This window comes from Lissotriton vulgaris, unplaced genomic scaffold, assembly GCF_964263255.1.
Source record: "Lissotriton vulgaris unplaced genomic scaffold, aLisVul1.2 SCAFFOLD_315, whole genome shotgun sequence".
In the NCBI taxonomy this organism is placed as follows: Eukaryota; Metazoa; Chordata; class Amphibia; order Caudata; family Salamandridae; genus Lissotriton; species Lissotriton vulgaris.
This window is the reverse complement of record NW_028250410.1, coordinates 1,255,293-1,280,961: the sequence shown is the minus strand read 5'-3', so window position 1 is coordinate 1,280,961 and position 25,669 is coordinate 1,255,293. Positions and strand designations below refer to the sequence as shown.

General features: G+C 47.8%; 1 protein-coding gene across 1 annotated transcript in view; it reads left to right on the top strand.

The window, feature by feature from the left end:
• Positions 1–25,669, top strand: part of LOC147663270 (sodium-dependent proline transporter-like) — a 419,748-nt gene that overhangs the window by 213,298 nt on the left and 180,781 nt on the right. Inside the window, exon 4 of the mRNA XM_086950574.1 lies at positions 12,899–13,047. Within this exon, the coding sequence (XP_086806700.1) occupies positions 12,899–13,047 (149 nt within the window). The remainder of the gene's footprint in view (positions 1–12,898; positions 13,048–25,669) is intronic.

Genomic DNA, 25,669 nt, shown 5'->3' with positions numbered 1-25,669 from the left:
AAAGTTGTTGAATGAGTGCATCACTTTTTGTGACCTCCAGCTTCACAAACCAGTCCAAAAAGATACTAAAGGTCTCAGAAATCCGAGTGTGCTCTCCTTTCACCTTCCTAGGGAGAACACGAAAAGTGACTTGACCAGGTCCTGTATTGGGTTCTCCTGAAACTAGGCTTCCATGCATCCTGCTTGAACGTCCTTCATTAATTTAGTTCAAACTGTCTCCGACACTTCCTTCGCGGAAGGCAAATTATCAGCCAGGGGCCAAGCCATGGCCCAAAGTATGGCACCCTAAATCCTCTAGTAAACCCTCCCCTCTGCGCCGCCTCCCTGCCTGGGTATCGTCACTGCCACGGCTCTATCACCTCCAGGTCAGCTGGAGTACTTTTCCATTCCCATTGCCCAGCTCCCATTGCCTCTGTCCCAAAAGCGACCACGTCCCCTGTCCTGCCAAGCATTGCACCAGGGGATGTTTCTCATTAGATGTGGATTTTTTGTGTGAGAATGTATGCAACAACCATTCTCATTTCTGCAAGCACCCACCATTCCCCATCTAGTGAGACCACGGGGTAACCGGGGAAATAGGGGTACATGCAGCAGATTGGCCAAGAGAGTAGTGTTTTGAGTAGCTGGAGAAGCCCACTCTAGCAGCTGAGGAAGGGGCGGCCGCTGGCGCGATGGGCTGGTACACAGTGCCTCACTTAAATGCTACTGAATTGTTTGCGTCTGTAGACAAAATTCTCATAACTAGAAGAGTTTGGAATTGGGTAACAAAGGGGTACAGGCACAGCGACGACCTGTACACTAAGAGTAACAGAGAGAGAATTGGTGAAAATAGGGGAAAACTGAGACCGAGGGGAAGAGAGGTGGGTGTGAGAGATAAAGATTAGAAAGCTACAGTAAGGATGAGAGAAAAATGGGTAGCGGGAGGAAATAAATCCAAGGAGGAGAAAGGAAGGGTGGAAAGAAGGACTCTTGAAAGTAAAGACAGTAAAAAAAGGTTGAAAGGTAGGTTTGGAAGGGTGGAAAGAGAGGGAAAGGATGGATGGGTGGAAGCGTGATTGGGTGGGTTGAAGAGTGAAAGGAGCAATAAGATAAATGGTGAATGAACAGAAGGATAGAAGAATAACCGACTCAGTAGATGTGAGAAAGTGCCCTTTTTCTGCAAAGTTGCCCCCACTTTTTGCTGAATTGCTAATGTTCTTAGAGTGAGTATGCCCTGGGCTCCTGCTAATCGGGTACCCAGTGCCTATGCTCCTTCCCTAAAATTGCACTGAAGCACAAACCCAATTGGCATCTCTGGCCACATGTCAGTCCCTGGTTAATGATAGCACGGGTACCCAGGGCACTGTGACCAGAGAAGGCCTCTAAGGGCTGCAGCACCTATTGTGCCACCCTTAGAGGCCCTCTACCCTGACACTCGGACACTTACTTTGCAGGCTGCATGTCTGGGTGCAGAACAAAGTGAAGAATCGACATGGCTCACATCCCTGTGTGCCATGCCCACAAACCACTGCCCTGGCATACATCAGTCACCCCTCTAGCTGGGTGCTCTATGCCAGTGGTGAGGGTACAGGTGCATAATCCCTGTACCCCTACAGTGCCCAAGACCATTCCTGGGCACTGTAATTGCAATGCTGCCATTAAGAGTATATGGAGCAGGGAGTTTGTTATTACGAACTCCACAACACCATAATGGCTACACTGAAAACTGGGAAGTTTGGTATCAAACTTCTCAGCACATTAAATCCACACTGATGCCAGTGTGGGATTTAATGTAAAATGCACAACAGAGGGCATCTTAGAGATGCCCCCTGAAATTCGACCAACTCCTAGTGACCTGACTGAATGGCTGCTTAGGCTGCCACCCACAGAGATGTGTCTGGACCCCTGGGTCGAGAGCCTGCGGCTCTTGGGGGCCTTGTCCCAGGATGCACATCCTGGGACAAGGTGCCAAGTCTCCTACCCCAGGATGGGCAGGTTTCACGAGAGGGGAAGCTTCAAAGGCATGCCGCCTTTGTGAGCTTCCCCAGACCATTTGCTGTTTTCAGCAACTTCCCCACTGGTTCTACCCTCCACTTTGGGCGGGAAAGCCCGGCGGGAAAAGCAAGTGAGGGAAAGAGGTGTTCCCACCTTTGCCAGCTCCACCCCTCAGGTGGGGGAGGCGAGGTAAAGCACAACTCTGAGTCCCTGCCATCTTGAAACAAGCATTTGCAATGCAATAGGTCTCGCAGCATTAAAGTTTGAGTTACTGGCATTGTGAATGACAATGCTTTGCATTAATTTTTTTTACATTTGCAATTGGTATATAAACATTGTTTGTGAGTAGTTAGCTGTTGCTTATGCTAAGCTAAGTTGGCAGTAATATAGAGTGCTAGTCTTGCTTGTTATAAGCATGCTGATTTAAAGCGCTCGGATACCTGCGGGTAAAGTTTGCGCTATATAAAAGTGAAAACTAATAAATAAATAAAAAACAGCCTACCTGTACCACGTCCGTTCTTATGACAGAAGCATGCACAAAGAGAGAAGGGATAGAGGTGTGCACACACAAGGAAGCAGGGACGTGCACACATGAAACAATGGAAGCGCAGAGGTAAGCATAAACGCAGGGCACGGGGAGGCAGAGGGATGCACACAAGAGAAGCCGAGAGGTGCAAGCGGGGATGGGGAGGGACATGGATGCGCACAGCACGAAAGAGACAGGGAGTGTACAGGTGCACAGAGGAATGCATAGGAAGGCGCAGAGGTGCACAGAGCGGGAGGCAGAGAGGAGTGCACACAAGCGAGCCTAAGAGGTGCAGCGGGAGGGGCAGGTTCTTGCACATAGAGGTGAGGACACAGGGGTGTAAGGGTGCAAACGTCAACAATAGATGAGGAAAATTACACGGAGCCAGTTGGTTCCTGCAGCTACCATGTTGTATGATTTTAGTACCAGTGTCATTGTCCGCTTTTGTAGTGGGGGACGAACCAGTTTCTCTAGTTAAACGTAGAAAAATTAGATGCTATATACTGAATTAGAAGTGTAGCTTATTTGGTTTATTAAATCCTACTTAAACTCTAAAGTGAATAATCATGCTTAACAACAATTTATATACAATTCAAGTCACAAAATTATCTTCATAGTGATCATGTGTTAATTAAGCTTTATATACATAAACTTACATTGCATCAGCGTTGAACACGAGAATACAATGCTAGTGTAATTTAAAAAAAAAAAAACTAATCATGCCATGCACACATTTTAAATGATGCACAGAAATTCAAATAAATAAAAAGTTTTAAATAGTTACTAGCATGTATGAAATTGAACACTGAAAAAAACACTAGGTCCTTACTAATAATCCTATTGGCTTTGCCAAGCCTTTTTAGCCATGCTTCACCGCTTCGCGTATGCTGTGCAGCATTGGCTATTTTAAAAGAAAAAAAAGCATGACACAGCTGCTGTGTCATTTTGTAGGTAGGCACATGTCTACAGCATGAATGCACATGCCTACGAAATGACGTAGGTGTTTATTTCTTGTTATTTACCTATCCGAGATGGATCGGTAAATAAAACAAAAATGATTAAATAATGCTATGCTTTGCAGCCAAACGTTTACTTTAGAGTTTAGACCAACATCCTGAAGCAATGGGGAATGTAGGTGGGTGATGGTGGAGGGGAATAACTGGGGGTAGGGCGGCGGGTTGTTAGGGGGGCGGAGTTCACATACAAGTAATACGAGGGAGGGTATGGAGATTAACATGAAAGCAACATGGGGAGGGTGGGTGTAGGTGGTGGAGCGAAGCACAAGGAGAATCACTACAGGAAGGGGGCACAGGCGACAGAGAACAACACGGGAGATATTTACATTAGGGAGGGGAAAAAAATTACGCGCAGCGTGCTATTTACAACAATTAAAGCACAAAGCCAGAATTTTCTCTGCAAACTTCCTAAATAAATAATATTATCATTGCCTATTCATGTTTATGGTACTTACAACAACCAACGTCCCTTCAACCGATCTCTAGGAAATGCGTTTTTAGAACATTCACTGACACTTCATAACACGATTTCCGCCCAATCCTCACAAAATCGACTCAGAAGTGTCACTTTTGTGGTACACAGCACTAGGCCACGCCAGAGCCATCTGTCATCAATATAAACATGCGTGCGTACCCATGTGCCCTCCTTGTCTTATGACTTTAAGTCACCCAAGTCATAGTTCACGAATATGTTGCCCCAGCACGAAGCACATTTACTCATCCTTACTCCAAGTAACTGCTCTGGATCGCAACCATTTCTCTTGATTGTGTCTCCATTCGTTCTAGCAAAGATATTGCCAGAATATACGAACTGATGATTCTTTTCTGTCTACCTGAAACTCAGACATCTGATTTCCATCTAAGTCACCCTTTTTTAAATGGCGCTCAAATTAAATGTAGTTATTAGATTGTTCCCCTTATACATTTAACATTCTGAAATAGTCGTTTTTTTAAATAAAAAAAAATATATAATATACATACTCCTCTAGAGTGCCTTACAGTCGGCCCTTTTCATCTGTTGGTGTGCTGTAGTCATTAACGTTTTGCTTCCCGCCCACCACAGCTAACGACATTCTACACAGTGTCAGTCCACTTCAGCCATTGGCTTACTTGACTGTAAGCGATGGAAGTCGGTAGTTCCTCAGTGTGCACATGCATACAATATGTAGTCCTTTTCAGTTCTAGCGACGACTGTTGTGTGCTTTTACATAAAATATATAGCCTTTTTAGCAATCTTTGTTTCCATGCAATCCGTGCCTTCAATACAAAAAACATTCGCAAACAAAATCCGCATTGGCAAAGTAAAAAGGTCAGCAGCCAACAGGAGACCTATTGGCTTTGCATCTGTTTCTTTTGAGGGGAGAACGAGGGCGGATACATTGTACTTCTGTATGTTGATGATACCTCACAGTTTTTATTCTAACTTATTGATGTTAATCTCTGTTGTAAGGCGACTGTAGTACGTTTTGAAGACAACTATAGTGTGGTAATGCAGGAGCTGTCTACTGAGTTTGTTAATGGGAAAGTGCAGACTGCCTGGGAGCGTGTGTGCACGGGCCAGTTAGACCCCCAACCCCGGACCTCCGGCTCTTTCTGCTTTTGAATACTGACTTACTCACCAATGCACTAGCTGTACAAGTTACTGCCACATCACGGACTACAGCGAGGAGAGACGAGGATGCAAACCGAGCTGACACCGGCCCAGCAGACAGACGAGCTGCATGCGAAACCTATCGTGGGGCGGGACTGACAAAACGAAACCTATCGTGGGGCGGGACTTCCGTTTTGTGAAGCCCGCGCCCACGGAGTGCCTGGAGGAGCACCGAGGGAGAGCCCCGCGGTCGGAGGCTGCACAAGTCCGGAGGGCCGTTGACCGGTGAGCGGGGAAGGGGGGGGGGATGCCTGTATGTGTGTGTGCGTGTGTGTGTGTCTGTGTGTGCGACGGTGGAGGGGTGGGGGGTGGGGGGGGGGGTGCAACGGCGGAGGGGGGGGATGCTCGGTGCACGTGTGTGTGTGTGTGTGTATGCGACGGCGGGGGTGGGTTCTCTGTATGTGTGGGTGCGTGCGTGCATGAGCGCTCGAGTGTGTGTCTGTCGCTGTTTCTGCGCATGCGAGTGTGGTGTTGCTGCTTCCCAGGAGACAGCAGCTGAGCGCGTTCGCGAGCGCGTGGCCAGTGGAAATCGCCTCCTTGAAGAGGCAATGCGCGTGGCCGAGGCTGTCTCCTGGGACGCACAGTCCGTGACAAAAGATCTCGGCGAGTACAGCGCTGGCGCGCTGTATCGCTACGAGACCTAAAATAGGGGGGACTGAGCCAACCAGGGACATCCTCCTGCCCCCCTCCCACTGGAGGGTGGCACGATAGGGGGTGTACTCACCCAAGGGAAAGGACCCATTGGGCCCTGCCCTTACCTACCTGTAACGCCTCAAAATCTAGTATTTAGGGGCACCCTGAACCTTGCTTCCTCAGATCCAGACAAGAAAGAAGATAAGAAGGACTGAAGAGCCGTAAAGATCGAACAAGAGGACGACACCCACTGACTTGGCCCCAGCCCTACCGGCCTGTCTCCCCCCTCGAACCTGTTCCTGTGAAATCCTGGTGTGTCCTGCAGCCAGCAACCTCAAGAAACCCGGAGGACCTGCCTGCCTTCACTTCTAAAGACTGCATCTCATGTGAACACCGGATTTGTTCAAACTGCAGCTTCTGGCACCAGCCAGAGACCACAAACCCAGCCCACTATGCACCCGCCGAACCCGGCCCAAGCTTGAGTGGAAAAACACAACAAGGAGGTCACCCCGGCGATCCTGACCCGAGATTTGGAAACCCCTTACCTGCCCCAAGCCTCCAGCAGATGCCTGCAGCCTAAATCCAGAAGGCCCCCCTAACCGAGACCAGGAGCTGGTAATAAGATCCAACCCCAAAAGGCACCCCTGCACCCGACGCCCCACTGCTTTGTGTGCCCAAACCGACGCTGCCTAACCAATTCTTAACTTCCCAACTTACCTCTCCAAGTGGTGGTCGCACCCAGAAGTCCTTAGTCTCCCTGCCTGCAGTGCTTTTACAAACCGGAGGTTCTCCATAGAAAACAGGGCGCCCGACGTCAAAAAAGCACTCTGCACCCGGTCGCCCCAATGCTGCTCAGGGTGCACCTTTTGTGCTACTTTGTTTCCTCATTTGCCCTGACCTTAACCCTAGGAGCTTAGCTCCTACAACCCAGTGGCCTGCTTGCCAGCAGCCACCAACCGGAGACCCCCTATCCCCCATTGTATAACATTGGGCCTCAACACTCTGCACCAGGCCGCCCTAGTGCCACTGAGGGTACAACAACAGTGCATCACTGACCCTGGGGGACCCCTGAGTCTAACCCCAAAACCTTAACTCCCACAGTTGATTACTTATCTGTGAATAGTTAACATGTTTTCCTCCTTAGGATAACATTGACTGTTTTTCTTCCAAAAAACCGACTCTGTGGAGTTTTGCAACCTGAACATATTCTTAAAAAATCATGTGAATTACCAAAACGTAATTACTTACCTGTTTACAGGAAATGTCCCAGTGCTAAATCTAGGTATCCATCACAGAGTTAGAAAAGTAACGTAAAAAGTAACTTACCTGTAATTTACTGAAAAAGACTATTCATTTCAATGTACTTTATTTCTAAGTGTTGCATCCTACTGCATCCCCTGTAAATCAAACAAAGTGTTCTATATCCAGTAGCTTATTACTGAGAAGTATTTAATGCTTACATGTGCCAGGCTTGCTTGGTTCTAAAAATAAAACCACAGTATATATTTTTATACAAATACAATTGGCCTAGAGTTCAGTTATTGAGTGTGTGTCTTCATTTGCTGACTGAGTGTGTACATGAAATGCTTAACACTGTCCTCTGATACTGCCTTACTGCTCGACCACTCTACCACAAATAGAGAGTAAGGTTCTATCTAACTTTAACATCTGCATATCTCTGGGGTCACTTGTTCTCTATACACACTATACCTAATTTTTGTGTAGTATATACAGAGCCTGTTTCCTACAGTAGATTGAAAGAGTTAGTGGGTATGCTGATGGATGCTTGGGTGAAAGGATGGATGGATAGCGGAGTGAGTGGATGGGTGGATGAAAAGGGGAAGGGATGAACTGACGGATGGGTTAATAGCTCATGTGATGGAAGGATCATGATGGGGTGGAGGTAAGTCTTCTAAAGAGTTGATGTTCTCGGTGTGTTTAGAGCTCAAGATGGGGTTATTTCAATATTCTGGATATCCCTTGATCCTTGCAACATTCACGTACCCGTCCTCACCAACGCAGTGGACCACATGGGCCGCTTAGACACCACAGCTTTAAGTACAGGTTCATGAGTGCTTTGAGGTCATGGAGACTCCATGCAGTGCACAAATGGACTTTGATTATATTTAGGAACTGGTAGACGCGTGGCTATCAGTGGTGCTGCAGTGGCACGAGAGTACAAGGACTTTAGGAATTGATTGCCTCCAATAATGGCTGTACTTTGTTAGCCATTAGGTGGATAAAGAGCACATTTTCATGCCTTGCATTAGGGCCCATGAGGCATTTACTATGCACGGGGTTCCTAACTTCACTACGATTGCTTTTCACAGCTTTCATTTTGATTGGACACTTCTGGAGCACCTCCCCAATCTGCAGGGACACTTGAAATGGAATCTCCACAATGAGACACCAGTGCCTCTGGGCTTTCTCTTCACAGCATCTTTTCTTCCCAGTTGTGTATTTATTTTGGTGTATTTTTAGTGTATTTCACAATGCGTTTACCCGATGCCAGGCCCTAATTCCAACCAGCTCTTGGAGTTTGTGGAGACTTCTGGCGCCCTCCACTCTGTCCAGTCGGGTTTCAGGGCCTCTCATAGCACTGAGACAGCCCTGGTCGAGGTGGGGGAGGCGATTAAGGAGTGCCTGGATGCCAGCGGCAGAGCAGCTCTGGTGCTATTTGTCTCTCTGCCGCGTTTGACACCGTACCTCACCGCCAACTGTTGGCGCGGTTGTCTAACATCAGCATCTCTGGTCAGGTGTGAGGTTGGATTGAATCTTTTCTGGCTAATAGAACACAACAAATATGGCTGCCTCCCTGCTCCTCAACGCCACGAAGACTGACCACGGGGGTTCCGCAGGGCACTACATTGAGCCCCCTTCTATTTAATGTCTATATGACGCCCCTCATCTACCTGGCGGAGGAGCTGGGCGCTAAGGTCATCGCTTATGCTGATGATGCCCATCCCCTCTTCTCATGGAAGAAAACCGATTTTTCTCCGACCACTGCGAAAAACTGTCTTGCGGAAGTCTTTAAATGTTTAGAGCAGGCCCAACTGAAGTGCAACGAGGAGAAATCGGAGGTGCACCTCTATGGATCCTTCCCTCCGCATTTGAGAGGGGACAGCTGGCCTGTGAGTTACCCCTTGCCTAATTCTATGGGGAGCCTGGCAAAAAATCTGGGGTCTGGTTCAGCAAGGAGTTAAGATTTCTGCCTCAGATTAGTAAACTAGCCAGTGTGTGCTTCGGCACGCTTAAACGATTAAAGAAGTTCCTTCCCCTATTGCCCAAAGGGGCCAAAGAAACGGTGACCCGCAAGCTCATCTTGTGGCGACTGGACTATGCCAATGCTTTGTACATTGGTCTCCCGGCATAACAGCTAAAAAAACTGCAGATTGTCCAGAACACGAGAGCTTTACTGGGGATCCCTGTTAGGTCTGGCGTAAGACAGTTGCTGCGGGATCTGCACTGGCCCATGGTGCCCTCTATAAGGCAGGGCCGCAGTATCTTAGGAGACGCTTCACGTTCTATGTACCACCCAGACATCTGCGCTCCTCAGACCAATGCCTCGCGGTCGTACCTAGGTACTGTTTACCCAGAGTGGGTGGCAGCTCCCTTTCTGTCAGAGCGTCCATGGCTTGGAATGCCTTGCCTTTTGAACTTCGCAGCATTGAGGACCTTAGGCTGTTTAAAAAACATTTAAAAACTCTTTTATTTAAGTAACTTTTCAGCCGGGTCACCTCTTTTTTTTTTCTCCTACCTTTTGGCTTTCGCGCTGGGACACTTCCGAGTAGCCTTGCGCGTTATAAATGGAGGTTAACATAACATAACATAACCTGCCCCAGTTGCCTAACACTGACAGGCATAGCCTCTGGCTGTGTGTAAGCATGGGCGAATTTTGCGAATCTGGCGTTCGCGAATTTGCGTATTTGCGAACTCGCAATCCGCAAAATCTGCGAATTCTCGCAAATTTGCGGATTTTTTTTTGTGTTCGCAAGGTTTTCTGCCAGTTTGCGAGGGTTTTGTACCAGTTCGTAATTACGAACTTACTTGTCGGCTCGCAACGGTCGCGACTTTGTTGTTTCTACATCTGGTTCATCATCACAGGTTCACAGCACCCTCTGTTTCACCACTGCCACCCTCTGATTCACCCATGCCACCCTCTGGTACATCACTGCCACCCTCTGATTCATCACTGTAGATTATGGGGGGGAGAAGCAAGCACACCTGCCCTGCTTCAACTGACATGAATTAATTTGGGGTTGATTAATGTGTCACTGTATTTAAACTTTCTGTCTGGCACCTGCTTCCTTATCTGTAGTTTGCTTTCTGTTGCAGTGCAATTTTTTTTCCCAGGACCTTTGTGGCCTACTTGTAGCTATTCTATGAGCCTGCTGTGAGGGTCAGAGCAGGGTCATAGAATAGTTGCAAGTAGGCAACTGAACTCTGGAGGGGGCCCTCAGGAAGCACTACAGGGAATGGTTACTAATGATGAGTTTGAACTTTTGCACCTGCTGAGTGCTTTCAGTTTTGCAAAACTCGTTTTTCTGCAGAACAGCAACTGTAATGCCCCAAACAAACGTAGGCAACTGAACTCTGGAGGGGCCCCTCAGGAAGCACTACAGGGAATGGTTACTAATGATGAGTGAACTTTTGCACCTGCTGAGTGCTTTCAGTTTTGCAAAACTCGTTTTTCTGCAGAACAGCAACTGTAATGCCCCAAACAAACTTACTTGTGAAAGTTGATTTCTAATCCAAAAGTGATCCAAAGAAAGTCAAAAAGGCCTCAAATCCAAAAATGTGCAAGCAAATGTCAACCTGAGGAGTTATTCTGATAAAAATCATCATTTTCAGAAGGTTTATGCTGCTTGCTGGTGGATTTCTTGTGCAGAATTGCAAATTTTGTAATTTCGCGAGTGCGAGATTGTTGCTGCCCGCCGCATCTACATGTTCGCAATTGCGAACTCTCGCTATGCGTCGCCAAACTCCAGCGGGATCCCGTAGCAAGATCCAAAATGGCGCAGCACTCGCAAAATATCGAGAAAAACAACTTGGCAAACGCTGAATGACGGTAAGTGAACGCAGCACGCCGCAATATTGTATCACCAAGCCCAAAAATCCGCTGCGTGCGAATTTCCGGATTTTCGGTAAATTCGCGAGAGTTCGCGGATTGCGAATTTACCGAAAATCCGCGAGCGGAACGGATTTTCCGCCCATGCTTAGCTGTGTGCAGCAAGTGTAATTTTACCCTAAATACTTTTTGAAAAATATTTCACTCTCCATAAAAATCATGATTTTGTACACAGAGCTGGCAGCTGCACGATCTCGATTTTTATAAAAATCAGTATTATTTCACAGCAAACTTTTTTTTTAAGATATGTTGGCTTTTAACCATTTTCCAGGTCTCCTAGCGCCACCCAGCCCTCCCCTGGAGTCAGACATCTCTCATGGTGCCCCTCCCCATTAATTTGGAAATAAATGTACCACTACGCAAAAAAATCACAAGTTTGCACAAAAATCAAAATTTTCAAGATGGCAACAAAAATGTGATCCTCTTCATCAGCCAGTCACATTTATAAAAACAAAACTGATTTGTGGTGAACAGGTATTGTGGTTTTAAACAGCAGAGGTATAAAACATCTTTAAATGCCACCCAGCACCTCTTTAAAACGCTTATATCTTCACTAAACAGATTTACACCAAACCACTCAATGTTAACACCCTTTCTGAGTAAAGTTCTACTTTCATGCCAGATTTGGCATAAATATGGGAAATAAAATGGTAAAGCATCTTTTTTACCCTCCCCCCCCCCCCACCCTCTTTTTTTCCCTGCACGGAACAGCGCAAAAATGGTTTCCTTTTTGTAAAGCACTTTTATACTAGGCCCTTACCAATATTTTTTTAATTGAATTATATATGGTGGCATTAAGCCATGAAACTTTTATGATTACTTTCTGGACCCCTATTTGTATCAGTGGCTCTGTATTCCTATTAGTTACACCTGCACTTAGAAACAATTAAGTTTGTCAGTGTTTTCTTTGGGTTTTTTGTTGTTGCAGATTTCTATAGAGCGAAGTCGACTCGAAGGTATTGGAGCGCTTTGCATGTGCGACAGTTGCATTACACACTGACACATTAATTTTTTGGTAGGCACGGGGAGATTAAGTAATTTGTCCAGAATCACAGGATGTTTGAGCCTCCGCCAGACTCTAACCTTGTTCCCCAGCTTCAAAGTCCGCCGCTCTGGCCATTAAGCCACATCTGTTGCACATGGAGATCAAGATGAAGAGACAAACCTCAACCAAGGATGGCTTAACATGCGCTTCCCTCTCCATGTGAGCTTTGGCTATTGATTTCCTTTCCCAAGCTATAGGGAAGATTGGAAAGCTGCATGCGGGAGGAAGAAGCCTTCCTAAATGTTGATGCTCAACCCTCCTGGTTCTTTCTTCGTATCGCCTTATGTCCACACCCTCGCGACATATGCCACGTAACTGACGTAAATTGTAGGTAGTAACGTAAGGCAGAGGCCTGATCACCCGGAGAGGCAGCTGTTCAAAGGATAGCTTTGCATTTGTTTAAAGAGTCCAAGGTTTTTAGAGCTGCTTGGAGTTGCACGTATTGTGGTGCTGTTGGGAAGGTGACAGAAGGATTGGGTGCCTCAGAATGACCATACAGGTAATGTTTCTTGTTTCAACTTCTCTGATCTGGTACCATTCAGGAAGAGTGACTATTTTATGTCCCTGGTCCTTCTTTCCAACCTCCAGTGCACTCCAGAACTACTCTGCACCACAGAGCTAGATCTGTTTAGATGATGTGTAGACATTGCTACCACTGTTTGAGCACAAGCCTAATGCAATGGTTCTTGATCAGCCGACAACATTTATGCACCGTGTATTGTGTTATTTTTAGGGCTGTTGCATGGCACTACATGACTCTAACCTTAGAACTCTGTTCTCATCTAATATGTGACTGTAGCGCTGTCATAGGGGACTGTGGACTCTAGCCGCTATTCTTCATGTAGTGCGTCATTTGGAGAGCTGTTATAGAGGACACCTGTCTCTAACCTCAGATCTCTGTTTTGTTTCCTCCTTTGCTCCACAGGCATCGGCATTGGGATGTTACTGGTCTCATCACTGGTTTCACTTTACTACAACGTCATCATCGCCTGGACCTTCTACTACCTGGGCATGTCCTTCCAGAGCCCTCTGCCGTGGTCCTGCGATGCTCCTCAGAATGCCCACCTCTGCAAGGTGACCACCTTTTATTGTGTTTAGAAGTGGAATGCATTGTCAGCACCACAAACGGCAATGAAAACAGTATTGTGTATGGAAGTTACTTACAATTCACAAATGGCAAAGCGGGTCCTTACTGAATTGGCCTCCAAGTTGAGAATTTACTTGGAATGTGCAACACAAATATCCCAAAAACAATGTGATGGGTGAAATACTTGCATTTAATGTAAGCCCGTTGACTGCTATTTGTTTTGGACTGCATCGCAGTCCTTTTTTGTGCCCACTCCAGACAGAGAGCAACTATTTAGACTCGGCCCAGATCCTGCTCCAGTAGGAACCGTCCTGCCTGAACTACAAAGGCACACGCCCTGTCTGAACGAAAACACAAGCAAGCCAGATCCATGCCATCCATGATGGACCACATCAGTTAGGTGCAGCTTGAGTCCTATCGCACAAAGCACACCAGCGGGGTGTGACAGAGACAAATGGAGCGCAAGGGATGAGTGGAATGCTTAAATTCATCTCATCCATTCATACTTACTTTGGGCTGCATTCCAACCCATGGAGGGCGACCCATCCCTTGTTTGTGCGAATTGAACCTCCCTAAACCGGAGGAATGTGGACTTGTCCTCAGCTCACTGTGCATCAGGTTTGGGATATTTGTGTTCCATTTCAGAGGAGAACTGGCAGTTTGGTCTGGCCATCCTCTGTGGAGTGGGGCCAAGACTAACTGCATAGAGCTGGTCTCTGTACATAATGGCTAGGACAAGCTGAAATATGATGGACTGGAATAGAATACTAAACCGTAACTAGTGCCTATGATAAATTCAAATGCAAAAACAACAGTTGATGGACAGAATGCTGCACAATGTCACACATTCACCCCAGTACAGAGATCTAGGCCTAAATCCATAATTTTTTGCTCACCATGCCACCCCAGTTTGAACCCAGCCATATGCAAATCAGTCTTGACCTCGTGCCTCATGGGAACAGTCCAGCCCGAACTGCCAGGCCAGTTCCTCCCTGGACCGGAAACAAGCATCCTAGGACCTTTATCAGCCAGGATAGCTTGAGTCCAGTGGCATGGAGAGCACGGGACTCGCGTCCGGGCATAAATAAATTCAAGCATTCCACTCTTCACTTTTTGTGCCATTTACAAAAATATCCAAATCATCCTGAGTCCTGAATTACATTAAGTATGGATGAAATGTTGGGCGGTAGCTGGTTTTGTTTAATACTTGCACAATAGACTGCTCTGTGTGTGTATGTAGAGTATTTATGTATGTACATGTTAGGTGCTGAAGTTGAGAGAAACGCACACTAGGAACTGCAAGCTCTTTCTTTTGTTTCAATTCCTCCAAACTTACCCTCCTTTAACTAGCGTCACCCACCATTTTTCAAATTTTTTCAAACCCACTTCAGACTTAAGAGTTTTTTCCCCAGCTCTGGATTCACATGTGGTCCCTGTGTGTGGACAGTGGCCCCCTCTTTGTATGTACTGGATTGTGGTATAAAGAGAAAAATATCAGGGGGGAAAAGCATTTGACCTTCACGTTTTTTCTTAATATTTTAACCACATCTGCAGCGGCGAAAAAAGGGCTGTGAAATGTGCACTAAAAATGCAAAGATTTTTTGTACTGCAGAGCTCGTCCTTCCCGATCCCGGAGCATGTCTTCAAAACGGTGGAATCGGATCAACGCTCCTTATTGTGGGGTGGAGGATGTCCGAGGATTGCTCTTCGTAAATTGCAACGGGGTCCCTACGAGGGGGGACTGGCGGTACCCGACATCCGCCTATACTATTGGGCGACACAGCTGATTAATATCAATGGATGGGTGTTCACTCCACAGGAGGAACCGGCATACCGGGTGGATCGAATGGCCCTAGGAGCGGGCTCCTACTTAGCAGCTCTCTACTCCAAACCACGACGCGACCAGTCCTTGCCTCCCCAGACGGCGGTAGTGGTGGACATGTGGAAGCGAGCAACGAAACTGCTTGGATGGTGAATGAGGCTTACGGCCCAAACGCCCTTATGGAGGGGAGACTTCCTTAGGGAAGTGGTGAAACTCCGTGACCTGCTACAGTGGAGCCTGATCGGTATAGATACGCTGGGGGACGTCTGGAGGAGGGGGGAGGTGGTGGAATTTACAACTCTTCAGTCGGAATTCCAAATGGGGGATGGCGAATTCCTGCACTATCAGCAATTCAAACATGCCCTATATAGGCAGAAAAAACAGCAATGGACCACACACCGCTAGCCCCTCCTCCGAGTTGCCCTCTGGTATGTGAAGTGCCTGAAGTTTGAAGAATTACTGAAAGTTCGTAAGTGGTTCACCTATGTAGGTGCAAGTATATACTTGTTATTCCCCCGATCTCTAGACCCGGGACATGGCCCGGGTTTCGGGATATCTTCCCTCATCAGTAGAGAAAGTCAATAGGGGTGGAAGAGAAGGCCGCCTCGTAACCGTCACGGGCCTTGTTGCCCAGCACGCAGGTGCGTCGTCCAGAAACTCATCAGCTTGGGAGGCTCATGGGTGCCCTTATGTAGAAAAAACAGCAATGGACCGCACACCGCTAGCCCCTGGGTGGAGTAGTGTGCGACCCATGAACTTTTCACGCCCTATATAGGCATCTGACACAGGGGGATCAGGTCCCTGACTATGCCCCTCTCGAGGACAGGCTACTGGTAGACCCCATGATTGATAAGGCCATATCACTTACTTACAAGAAGCTCATTAATAATAATCCTGATATCCTAGGGCCACTGAGGGAGAAGTGGGAATCCGACCTTGGTTTGTTAGAGGACGATGACTGGTATGAGGCCCTGCAGTGTTCTAGGGAGGTGGCGATTCGAGCTCGATTCAGGTTGGTGCAGTTGCACATCCTCCACAGGTCCTACACCCCACGAACGGTACAATTTAAGATGGGATACGCAACATCACACTTCTGCTTGAGAGGTTGTGGGGAAGAGGGAACATTCTTTCACATCCTCTGGGAATGCCCTAAAATCCGTACACATTGGGTCAGGCTGAAGGACATAATGGAGGAGGTAGTGGGGGCGGAGGTACCGCTGGAGGCTAGCTGGCATGTTTTGGGGGTCACGGGGGACATTACGTGCCCCAAAGTAGACAAGATATGGTTGGCCTTTGCGAGCATGGTAGCCAAAAGAAACATCGCAAGACTTTGGGGGAGTGACTTGATTCAGACAATTGAGGAATGGGAATGGGATATAGACTGGTGCCAGAGGGCAGAGAAAGTCATCTATAATAGTAGAGGGTGCCCCAAAAAATGGGAAAAGATATGGCAGGCTTGGAGGAGATATAGAGGAGAATGGATGGATACCCCGGATGCATCACCTTAGGAGTTCCCCCCTCTGGGTACCACAAACTACATATCTTTGACACACCCTCTCCCTGGAAGGCCAAGGGCCTCGGCTGGTAGCAGAGTCTGAACACTTCGTAGAGGGGATGGGGAGGAGGGAGGTAGGGGGGAGGGTCCTGGCCAAGGAGGAGGGGATTGGAGGAGAGAGAGGAACGGATTAGCTGACCCACCTATATTCTGTTGGGGCATGACCTGGGGGTAGACTGTATTTTTGCCCATTAATGGCTGGTGCACTCTACTCATCTAATGTGTGAATACCACTGCTTCTTTCTCATTACTACCTGATGTGTCTTTTGATGGAGCTGTTTTGGTTCAATAAAAAGATTTTTTTTTAAAATGCAAAGACTTTTTTGGTAAAGGTGTGAATAAACCTGAGGGGAAAGAGTTGTTCTTTAAAACAGTTTCTAAGAACTTTTTTTTTTCCTTTTTAAAGCTGATGGGAGGTGTCTACCATGCCATGGTTCAGCATTTTTTAAACAGTCTGGATTTCGGTAGTGGGTGTGTTTTTCCGAGGCTTTTGGAAAAGCAACTTGGAAATAACTTTTGCTTTAAAACAGAGATAGTTCCACTTCAGGAAAAAGGGAATCAAATGTGTGATGTACTGAAAAACACTGATTGAACTATTAATAAAGTGGGAGAATGGACCAAAATAAAAACCATACACTATTATAGAAAATGTACATGGATTTTTCATCTTTTTCTTGATCTTATTTTTGCTGTTATTAGGGCTCTGCATTTTTTACACTGCTATTAAGTGCCATTGTGCGTGGGTTCTGGCCCTAAAATGGTTCCCTCCAAATTGGTTTCAACCAGTTGGCCTGTTTAATTTTCCTGTCAGGCCATGGTAGATGACACTGAAAATGAATCAATGGTATGAAAGTTAATTGTAATGCATGGGTCTCAGTCCGTATTTACACCACCCAAAAGTATATATTTTTTAAATATATGGGTGCCAGGAGCACCACATTGCTCTACCTGTGCTGCAGTTTTGAAAATGTTGCAGTGATATATGAAAAGTAAAAGTGCCTTTGCAAAGAAGAAAACATACATACGGTATCTATTAATGTAAACTTGAACGGGTGCTTTGTAAGTCCACAGGGCTGGGTGCTTAATTTTTTAAAATTAAAAAAAAGTGTCATACTACATATTTAATATACTGTGTCATTACCACAACTAAATTTCCTAAAGACGTTTTTGTAGTGTAGGTTCCACTATATTCTCCATGAACCTACTTCGGGAGAAATAAAATCCTTAATTTGTATCTTTGCCTGGGAGAATAGTAGGAAAATGGTTCACAGGTATTTTCCACTTAGTTTTCAAAATCTAATGTAATGATGAAATATGATTTTTGGTAATTTCAGTGAGAAAGTAACTTTTTAAAAATGTTCTTTGTGCGGCTGGAAGCACATCAGGGAGACTTGTGTATATGGTAGGACACTGAGCCTGTTATACCGCGTTGTATTGGTGCTAATTGCTTCAAAGTCAATTGCGTTTTTGCACAAACTAGATCTACGAATTGAATACTTTTTAAAAGACTTACTTTCTAGTTGTTTTAGAACTTTGTTTTTAATATTGGGTATGTAACTTTGCTTCTGATAGATACATCTGCCGTGTGGATTCCTCACCTTGTGAATATCCCCCTTGCGCCAGCAACATTAGGAAATTCTTTTTCGTAGCCTCGCGCCGACGTGGATAGGACGTCACAGAGACACGGCTCCGCTCGCGACTCCGCTGACGTCACCGACGCCTACAATAGGCCCACGCCGGCGTGATGACATCAGTTCCTTTTTTCCGCGTCGTCGACGCTAACGGTTATCGGGAATCTCTGTAGCCTACTGGTACTTTGTTGCCGTTTTGTTACTTAATTCTGCTTCTCTGTATCCTGTCTCTTCGAGGATGTCATCCAAGAAGACTGGCTTCAAGCCCTGCAGGGAGTGCGGTAAAATGATGTCCATTACCGACCCCCATGAAGACTGCATCTGGTGTTTAAGTTCCGACCATGATGTGGAGGATTGTTCTTCGTGTCGGAAGATGAATCCGAAGGCCCTGAGGGAGAGAGAAGCCAAACTTCTGGTTGCGAAGGTGAAAGCTGGAAAGGAGAAGTCGTCGAGGTCTCGTTCTCGAAGGGCGAGGTCGAAGTCCAGGGCGAGGTCGAGGTCTGCTTCTCGAGAGAGGTCGTCTTCGAAGTCGGCGTCGGATCATGTTTCGAAGTCGAAGAAGAAGCACAAGAAGAGGAGACATGAGTCCCGACGTCGCTCTGGTAAGGAGTCGGGCTCGAGGTCGAGGTCACCGAAGAAGGTACGTTCGAAGGTGGTTACCCTCGAAGTCTCCGAGCATGAAGGTGAGGCCTCGCCTTCTGAGTCGCGTGGGCGGTCTCCATCTCCGGCTCCGAATGCTTCACCGGTTCCGAATCCGTCTCCGGCGCCGTCCCCGGCCCGAGAAGAGGAAGAGGCCCGGGAGGATGTGGATTCTGCGCCTGTCGATGAGCCGAATTCGATCCCTCCTCAGGACCGGCCTGATGGTTTTCAGCCGCCCTTTCCTGCTCCAGGCCAGGACCCTTCAGCGTTTCTTAACGCAATGTATGGTGTCTTCTCAAGGGCGTGGTACCCCTCTGGTGCACCTTCGGGTCCCATGGGTCCTTTGGCTTTCAGCCTGGGAGTTCCTCACTCCTATCCTCCGGCTCAGTTTATGCCTTACATGCCGGCTCCGACGCCGCATTGGCAATTCCCGGCTCCGCCGAAGTTGTCGACGCCGATTCCGGCGTCGCCTGCTCCTGATCATCCTCGAGGGCATTCTTCTGTGCCGTCGGATTCGATACCGGCGCCGGCCCCGAATCCGTCGAAGCCGCTGGTGGATCCGGCTGCGAGGCGTGTAAAGGAGAGGTCAAGAAGAGAAGCACAACGCCTTTTGGAGGAGCAGAGTTATATGGGCTCACAGTCTGATGTCGAAGAAGGTGAACTAGAGGAGAGCTGTTTTGAGGAATTGGCGGATTCTGGGAACCTTGATTTCTCTCCAGAGTGGGAGTTGCCCTCAGGCTCAGGTGCTCCCTCTAAGGATATCCAGCCTTACCATCTGGTTATGAGAAAGGCTGCTGAGCTTCTTCAATTGACTCTGCCTACAGTGGAGTTCAAGTCTAATCTCCTCACAGAAGTCTTGCATTCACCAAAGTCTGTGGTTGAGCCTTTACTTCCATTCAATGATGCCTTGACTGATCCTATTATGGAAGTTTGGAAGAAACCTTTGTCGGCTCCTGCGGTATCAAAGAGTGTTGCAAGGAGGTACAGGGCCGCTCCTGAGGACCCAGCTTTTCTGTCTTCACATCCTTCGCCGGAGAGCCTGGTCATTCAGGCTGCCTCTTCAAAGAAGAGTCTTAGTGCCTTTCCGCAGGTTCCTTGTGAGAAGGAAACAAAGAAACAGGACCAGGTGGCAAAAAAGACCTTTTCATCGGCTAGTATGGCCTTAAAGTCAACTAATGCCACATGCCTAATGGGGAGGTATGTGCATGCCCTGATGGACTCCTTGCGTATCCTGGCTCCTAAAATTCCTGACGCAAACCGAAAGGATTTTGAGGAGGTGATTAATGACACTCAGGCGGCAGCCCGCCAGGTAATTCAAAGTGGTCTGGACACTGCTGACTCTGTGGCTCGTATTATGGGCACCGCTGTTGCCACTGGGAGATCAGCCTGGTTGAAGTCATCGGACTTTTCGGCTGATGTTCAGGCGACTCTGCTTGATCTTCCTTTTGATGGCTCAGGTCTCTTTGGGAAAAAGGCGGATGCGGCTCTTGAGCGATTCAAGGATTGCAGAGCAACAGCGAAGTCTTTGGGCCTCCAGATCAGGGGCACTTCTTACGGCAGAAGGTTCAGGGGCTTTGGTCGCTCCTTTCGGAATTTCCGGCAAGGCCAACAGCAGCAGCAGCAACAGCAGCAGCAGCAAAATTCAATGTACAGATCGTACAGGGGAAAACAAAGAGCGCGTCCTCGTGGACGTCAGCCCTCCTCTTCCTCCACCTCTTCCAACCCCCCTGCCGCAGAAAAGCAGCCCTAGATCCGCTATTCAGGATCATGTGGGTCCAGTTGGGGGTCGGCTTACCCATTTTCTACAGGATTGGGAATCGGTTACGACAGATCTTTGGGTTCTCAATCTTGTAGAAAATGGGTATGCCCTTCCCTTTCGGGAATTCCCCCCTGTTTACCCTCCTTGTCAAGGTTTTTGCACCCAGGAACATCTGTCTCTTCTGCAGGAGGAGGTTCTAACTCTGTTACGAAAGGGTGCGATAGAGGTGGTCCCAGAGCAGGAAAGGGGTCAGGGATGCTACTCCCGGTATTTCCTGATCCCCAAAAAGGATGGCAGGCTTCGTCCTATCCTGGACCTCAGGATCTTGAATCTCTATCTGAAGCAGGAGAAATTCAAGATGCTCACCCTTGTTCAGGTTCTTCAAGCGTTGATGGAAGGAGACTGGATGGTGTCGCTCGACTTGCAGGATGCGTATTTCCATATACCCATCCTGAAGTCGCACAGGAAGTATCTCCGTTTCACGGTTGGGTCGCAGCACTACCAGTTTGTGGTCCTTCCGTTTGGTCTTACTACTGCGCCTCGAGTCTTCACCAAGGTGATGGCGGTGGTGGCAGCTCATCTCAGGAGATCGGGGATACCTGTGTTCCCGTATTTGGACGACTGGCTGATCAAAGCGGAGTCGTCAGAGAAGGTGCTCCATCATCTGCAGGAGACAACTCAGTTGTTGTTCAGGTTGGGTTTTTCAATAAATGTACCCAAGTCTCACCTGGTGCCCTCCCAGCGCAACCTGTTCATAGGTGCCGTACTGGACACTACTGTTTGTCGTGCATTCCCTCCACCTCAAAGGATTCGCGACATACAGGAAATGATTCCTTTGTTTTACCCTGGAGCGGTCGTTCCAGTCCTGAAGGTCCTTCGCCTGCTCGGTCTGATGGCTTCTTGCATTCTCCTGGTCAACCATGCACGCTGGCACATGAGGGCACTCCAGTGGTGCCTCCGCAGGCAGTGGTATCAGCACAACGGAGATCTCGGAGAGTCGGTGAAGATCTCCAGAGAAACTGCAGCGGATCTGTCTTGGTGGAGCGTGGAAGGCATCCTGTCGCAAGGGAAGCCTTTCCATCTACCTCCATCGGTGGCCACGGTGATATCGGATGCATCCACTCTAGGGTGGGGTGCTCATCTGGGGGATCTGGAGGTCAAGGGTCTTTGGTCTCCAGAGGAAAGGTTGCTTCACATCAACCTTCTAGAGTTGCGGGCGATACGTTTGGCGCTCAAGGCCTTCCTCCCTTCCCTTCGCGGTCAGTCGATCCAAGTCCTGACGGACAACACGACCGCGATGTGGTACATCAACAAACAGGGAGGAGTGGGGTCGCAGTGTCTCTGCAGAGAGGCTCTGCGTCTCTGGTCCTGGGTTCAGGACCACCAGATTTGTCTGATGGCAAATCATCTGGCCGGGGTTCTGAACGTGCGTGCAGACAGTCTCAGTCGGCAGTTCTCTGCCGACCACGAGTGGAGGCTCCATCCGGAGGTGGTTCGTCACGTCTTTCGGACGTGGGGGTCTCCTCGGGTGGACCTGTTTGCCACTCGCGAGAATGCTCACTGCCCGTTATTCTGCAGTCTCCAGTATCCGATGCAAGGAGCCTTGGGGGACGCGTTTCAGTTGAGTTGGGGAAATCAACTCCTTTACGCGTTTCCTCCCATACCCTTGATTCCTCTGGTTCTGAGGAAAATTCGCCAAGACCGGGCCCAAGTTATATTGGTCGCCCCGGATTGGCCAAGAAGGGTGTGGTATACAGATCTACTCCACCTCTCCTCTCACCCGCCGCTCCGTCTCCCTCTCAGGGCAGACCTCCTCTCTCAGATGGAGGGGCAGGTTCTACACCCCCACCTCCAGACATTGCACCTTCATGCCTGGAGATTGAACGGGGCAACCTGATTTCCTATTCTCTCACACCTGATGTGGTGGATGTCATTTTGTCTGCCAGACGTGACTCCACTAAGACTGTCTATTCTTATAGATGGTCTAGGTTTGTTATTTGGTGTGGTGAGAATGATATTGATCCGTTGAGAGCCCATTTATCAGATGTGCTCCGGTTTGCTCTTTCTTTGGCGCAACAGGGGCTGGCAGTTGCCACAGTTAAGGGCTATCTTTCGGCGCTGTCGGCTTTTATTTGTTTGCCTGATCAGCCCTCTCTTTTTAAGTCACCTGTAGTCTTGAGATTTTTGAAGGGTCTTGTAAACAAGTTTCCTCCTACCCCTTTTATTGTCCCTCAGTGGGACTTGAATCTTGTTCTGACTTTTCTGATGGGCTCTCCCTTTGAGCCTCTTCATAAATGTCCTATGAGGCTTTTAACCTTTAAGGCAGTTTTCCTAGTTGCAATTACCTCGGCAAGGAGGGTGAGTGAGCTTCAAGCTCTAAGTTCCAAGCCCTCGTTCCTGACCATACATGCTGATCGGATGGTTCTAAGGACCAGGGCTGCTCTTCTTCCTAAGGTGGTGACTCCTTTCCACCTTGGTCAATCCATTACCCTCCCTACCTTTTATCCTCCCCCACACCCTTCCAAGGAGGAGGAGAGGTTGCACCGTCTGGACCCTAAGAGGGCGGTGTCTTTTTATTTGGACAGAACTAAAGACTGTCGCTTGGACGATCAACTCTTCATTGGCTTTGCTGGCTGCAAGAAGGGAAGAGCGGTCCATAAAAGAACTTTATCAAGATGGATCGTTCTGTGTATAAAGATCTGCTACTCTTTGGCCGGTAAGTAACCTCCAGAGGGTATTAGGGCTCATTCCACTAGAGCTAAGTCAACTACCTCTGCTTTGGCTAGAGGTGTTCCTGTTGAGGACATTTGTAGGGCGGCAACCTGGTCTTCCCTCCATACTTTCGCGAAGCATTACTGCTTGGATACCGAAGTCAGGAGGGACGGCCACTTTGCGCGCTCTGTCCTTCAGGATTTCCTGGTTTAGAAGAGTGGACACCCTCCTCCGGGAGTGGGGACTGCTGTGGGACTCTATTCACAAGGTGAGGAATCCACACGGCAGATGTATCTATCAGAAGAACAAGTTACTTACCTTCGGTAACGCTTTTTCTGGTAGATACTATATCTGCCTGTGGATTCCTCACTGACCCACCCGCCTCCCCGTTGTTCACTCTTCTATGCCAGAGTTATTGTACTGTAATGTATATTTATTTTGATGTCAAGGAAATGTTTCATTTGCTTTCCTGCATTTGCTTTACACTGTGTGTTTTGCCTTGACTATTGTATACTGTGTATACTTTGTATATATCTACTGTCATTGGTCCGTCCGTGTGCCTCGATGGCACGGAAAAAAGGCGGAACTGATGTCATCACGCCGGCGTGGGCCTATTGTAGGCGTCGGTGACGTCAGCGGAGTCGCGAGCGGAGCCGTGTCTCTGTGACGTCCTATCCACGTCGGCGCGAGGCTACGAAAAAGAATTTCCGAATGTTGCTGGCGCAAGGGGGATATTCACAAGGTGAGGAATCCACAGGCAGATATAGTATCTACCAGAAAAAGCGTTACCGAAGGTAAGTAACTTGTTCTTCCTGTCCGACCCATGCGGTACCCGGATGCTAAATCCGGTCCGCATTGCACCGGGGTTGACGTTCTAGTCTTTTCCCCTCCACTATTTAAACCACGCCGGAGCGACCACACCAAAGGCAAGCCTATCTGCGCCCGTTGGCGCCCGGAGCACGAACCAGCGCCAGAACCCCTGGTTGTTCAAAGCCCCAAATATACAGCAAAAATCAGCTGTTTGACCTGGAAAGAGGCACATGTAGAGCTCATGACATGCTTCTGCAAAACAAGAACGTAGGGGAGTTCCTATGCTCTAAATGTTCATATCGGCTCAATCCAGGCGTTACTAATCGCTCTGAGCACACAAACCGGGCAGGGCGAGGATCGGGAGCAGGAAATATTTAAGCTCATAAGGATAGAGAAATGGGGGGACGGCCAAAAACGCTACCACAAACGGGCTAGTCAAGGACCCTAAGGCAATACTTGAGCAGCACATACAGTGTGTTCTGCTGAACGCTTGTTCGGTGTCAAAACATAAATATCAGCTAGAAGACCTGATTCAGCTTTCCACCCCTGACATAGTTTTTGTGACAGAAATCTGGACGGATAATACCTCAGGCCCAGACTGGAACATCGTGTTACTAGAGGGCTATGCAGTCACCTCATAAGATAAGGAGGAAGGTAGAAGGGGGAGAGGGGGGGAATGGCCATTATTTACCAAGATCATCTAAAGGTGCGTGTGGAAGCCATCTCCATTCTACCAGCGGAGGCACTGCATTTTTGTATAAAATTAAATAACCTCTCTACCTTTCAGAGGCTACTCATTTATCGTCCACCTAGGCCCAGAGCTGCTTTTTCCCAGGCATTATTGACGCTTCTAGAGTCCTATACAGGCTCCCACTCCCTCACAATTCCAGGGGATTTTAACGATCACCTGGAATTAATAAACAATTTGGATACAGTCCGACTGCTAGATAACCTAGCAGCTTTTAATTTAAATCAACTAGTAACCGAACCCACCCACCTGGCGGGCCATACTTTGGATGGCATCTTTTCAAATAAGTGATATTAATCTGACTAAAATGTTAACTCTCCCATATACAGACCATAAGGCCGTCAATTTTAACATCAAGGTTATGCAGCCTAATCTTTGTACTCAAACTAAGCCATCCAAGGTAAAATTCTGACGCTGGAACAAAGTTCAAGGCATTGACCTAGAGTTGGCCCTTGGTCACCTCCCTACCCCGCTAGCGAAGGATAATAACGAAGCAACGTCCCAGTTCAATGACTGGCTCCTGGCAGTGGCCGACTGTGTTGCGCCCGAAAAATTGGTGGCGGTAAAACGATCCAAGACATTGTCAACTTGGTATAGCCCTGAGGTCAAGTGCCTAAAAGTAAAGTGCAGGAGAGCTGATTGTCTTTGGAGACAAGACTATAGTAATGAAAAGAAAGCAACCTATAATCTAGCCCTCCAACAGTATAAGGAAGCAATTATTGCCGCTAAAAAAACAATTTTTCACAACTAAGATTGAGGAAGCTGGAAATTCCACGAAGGAACTTTTTAAATCTGTTAAACTGCTGGCTAAACCACAGCAGGACAACACATTTAAACCAGATCAAGCCATGTGTAACAAATTGGCCCTATACTTTCAGAATAAGGTGCAAGTGATCTATAATGACGTCTTGAACACTCGAGGGACTCCGGATA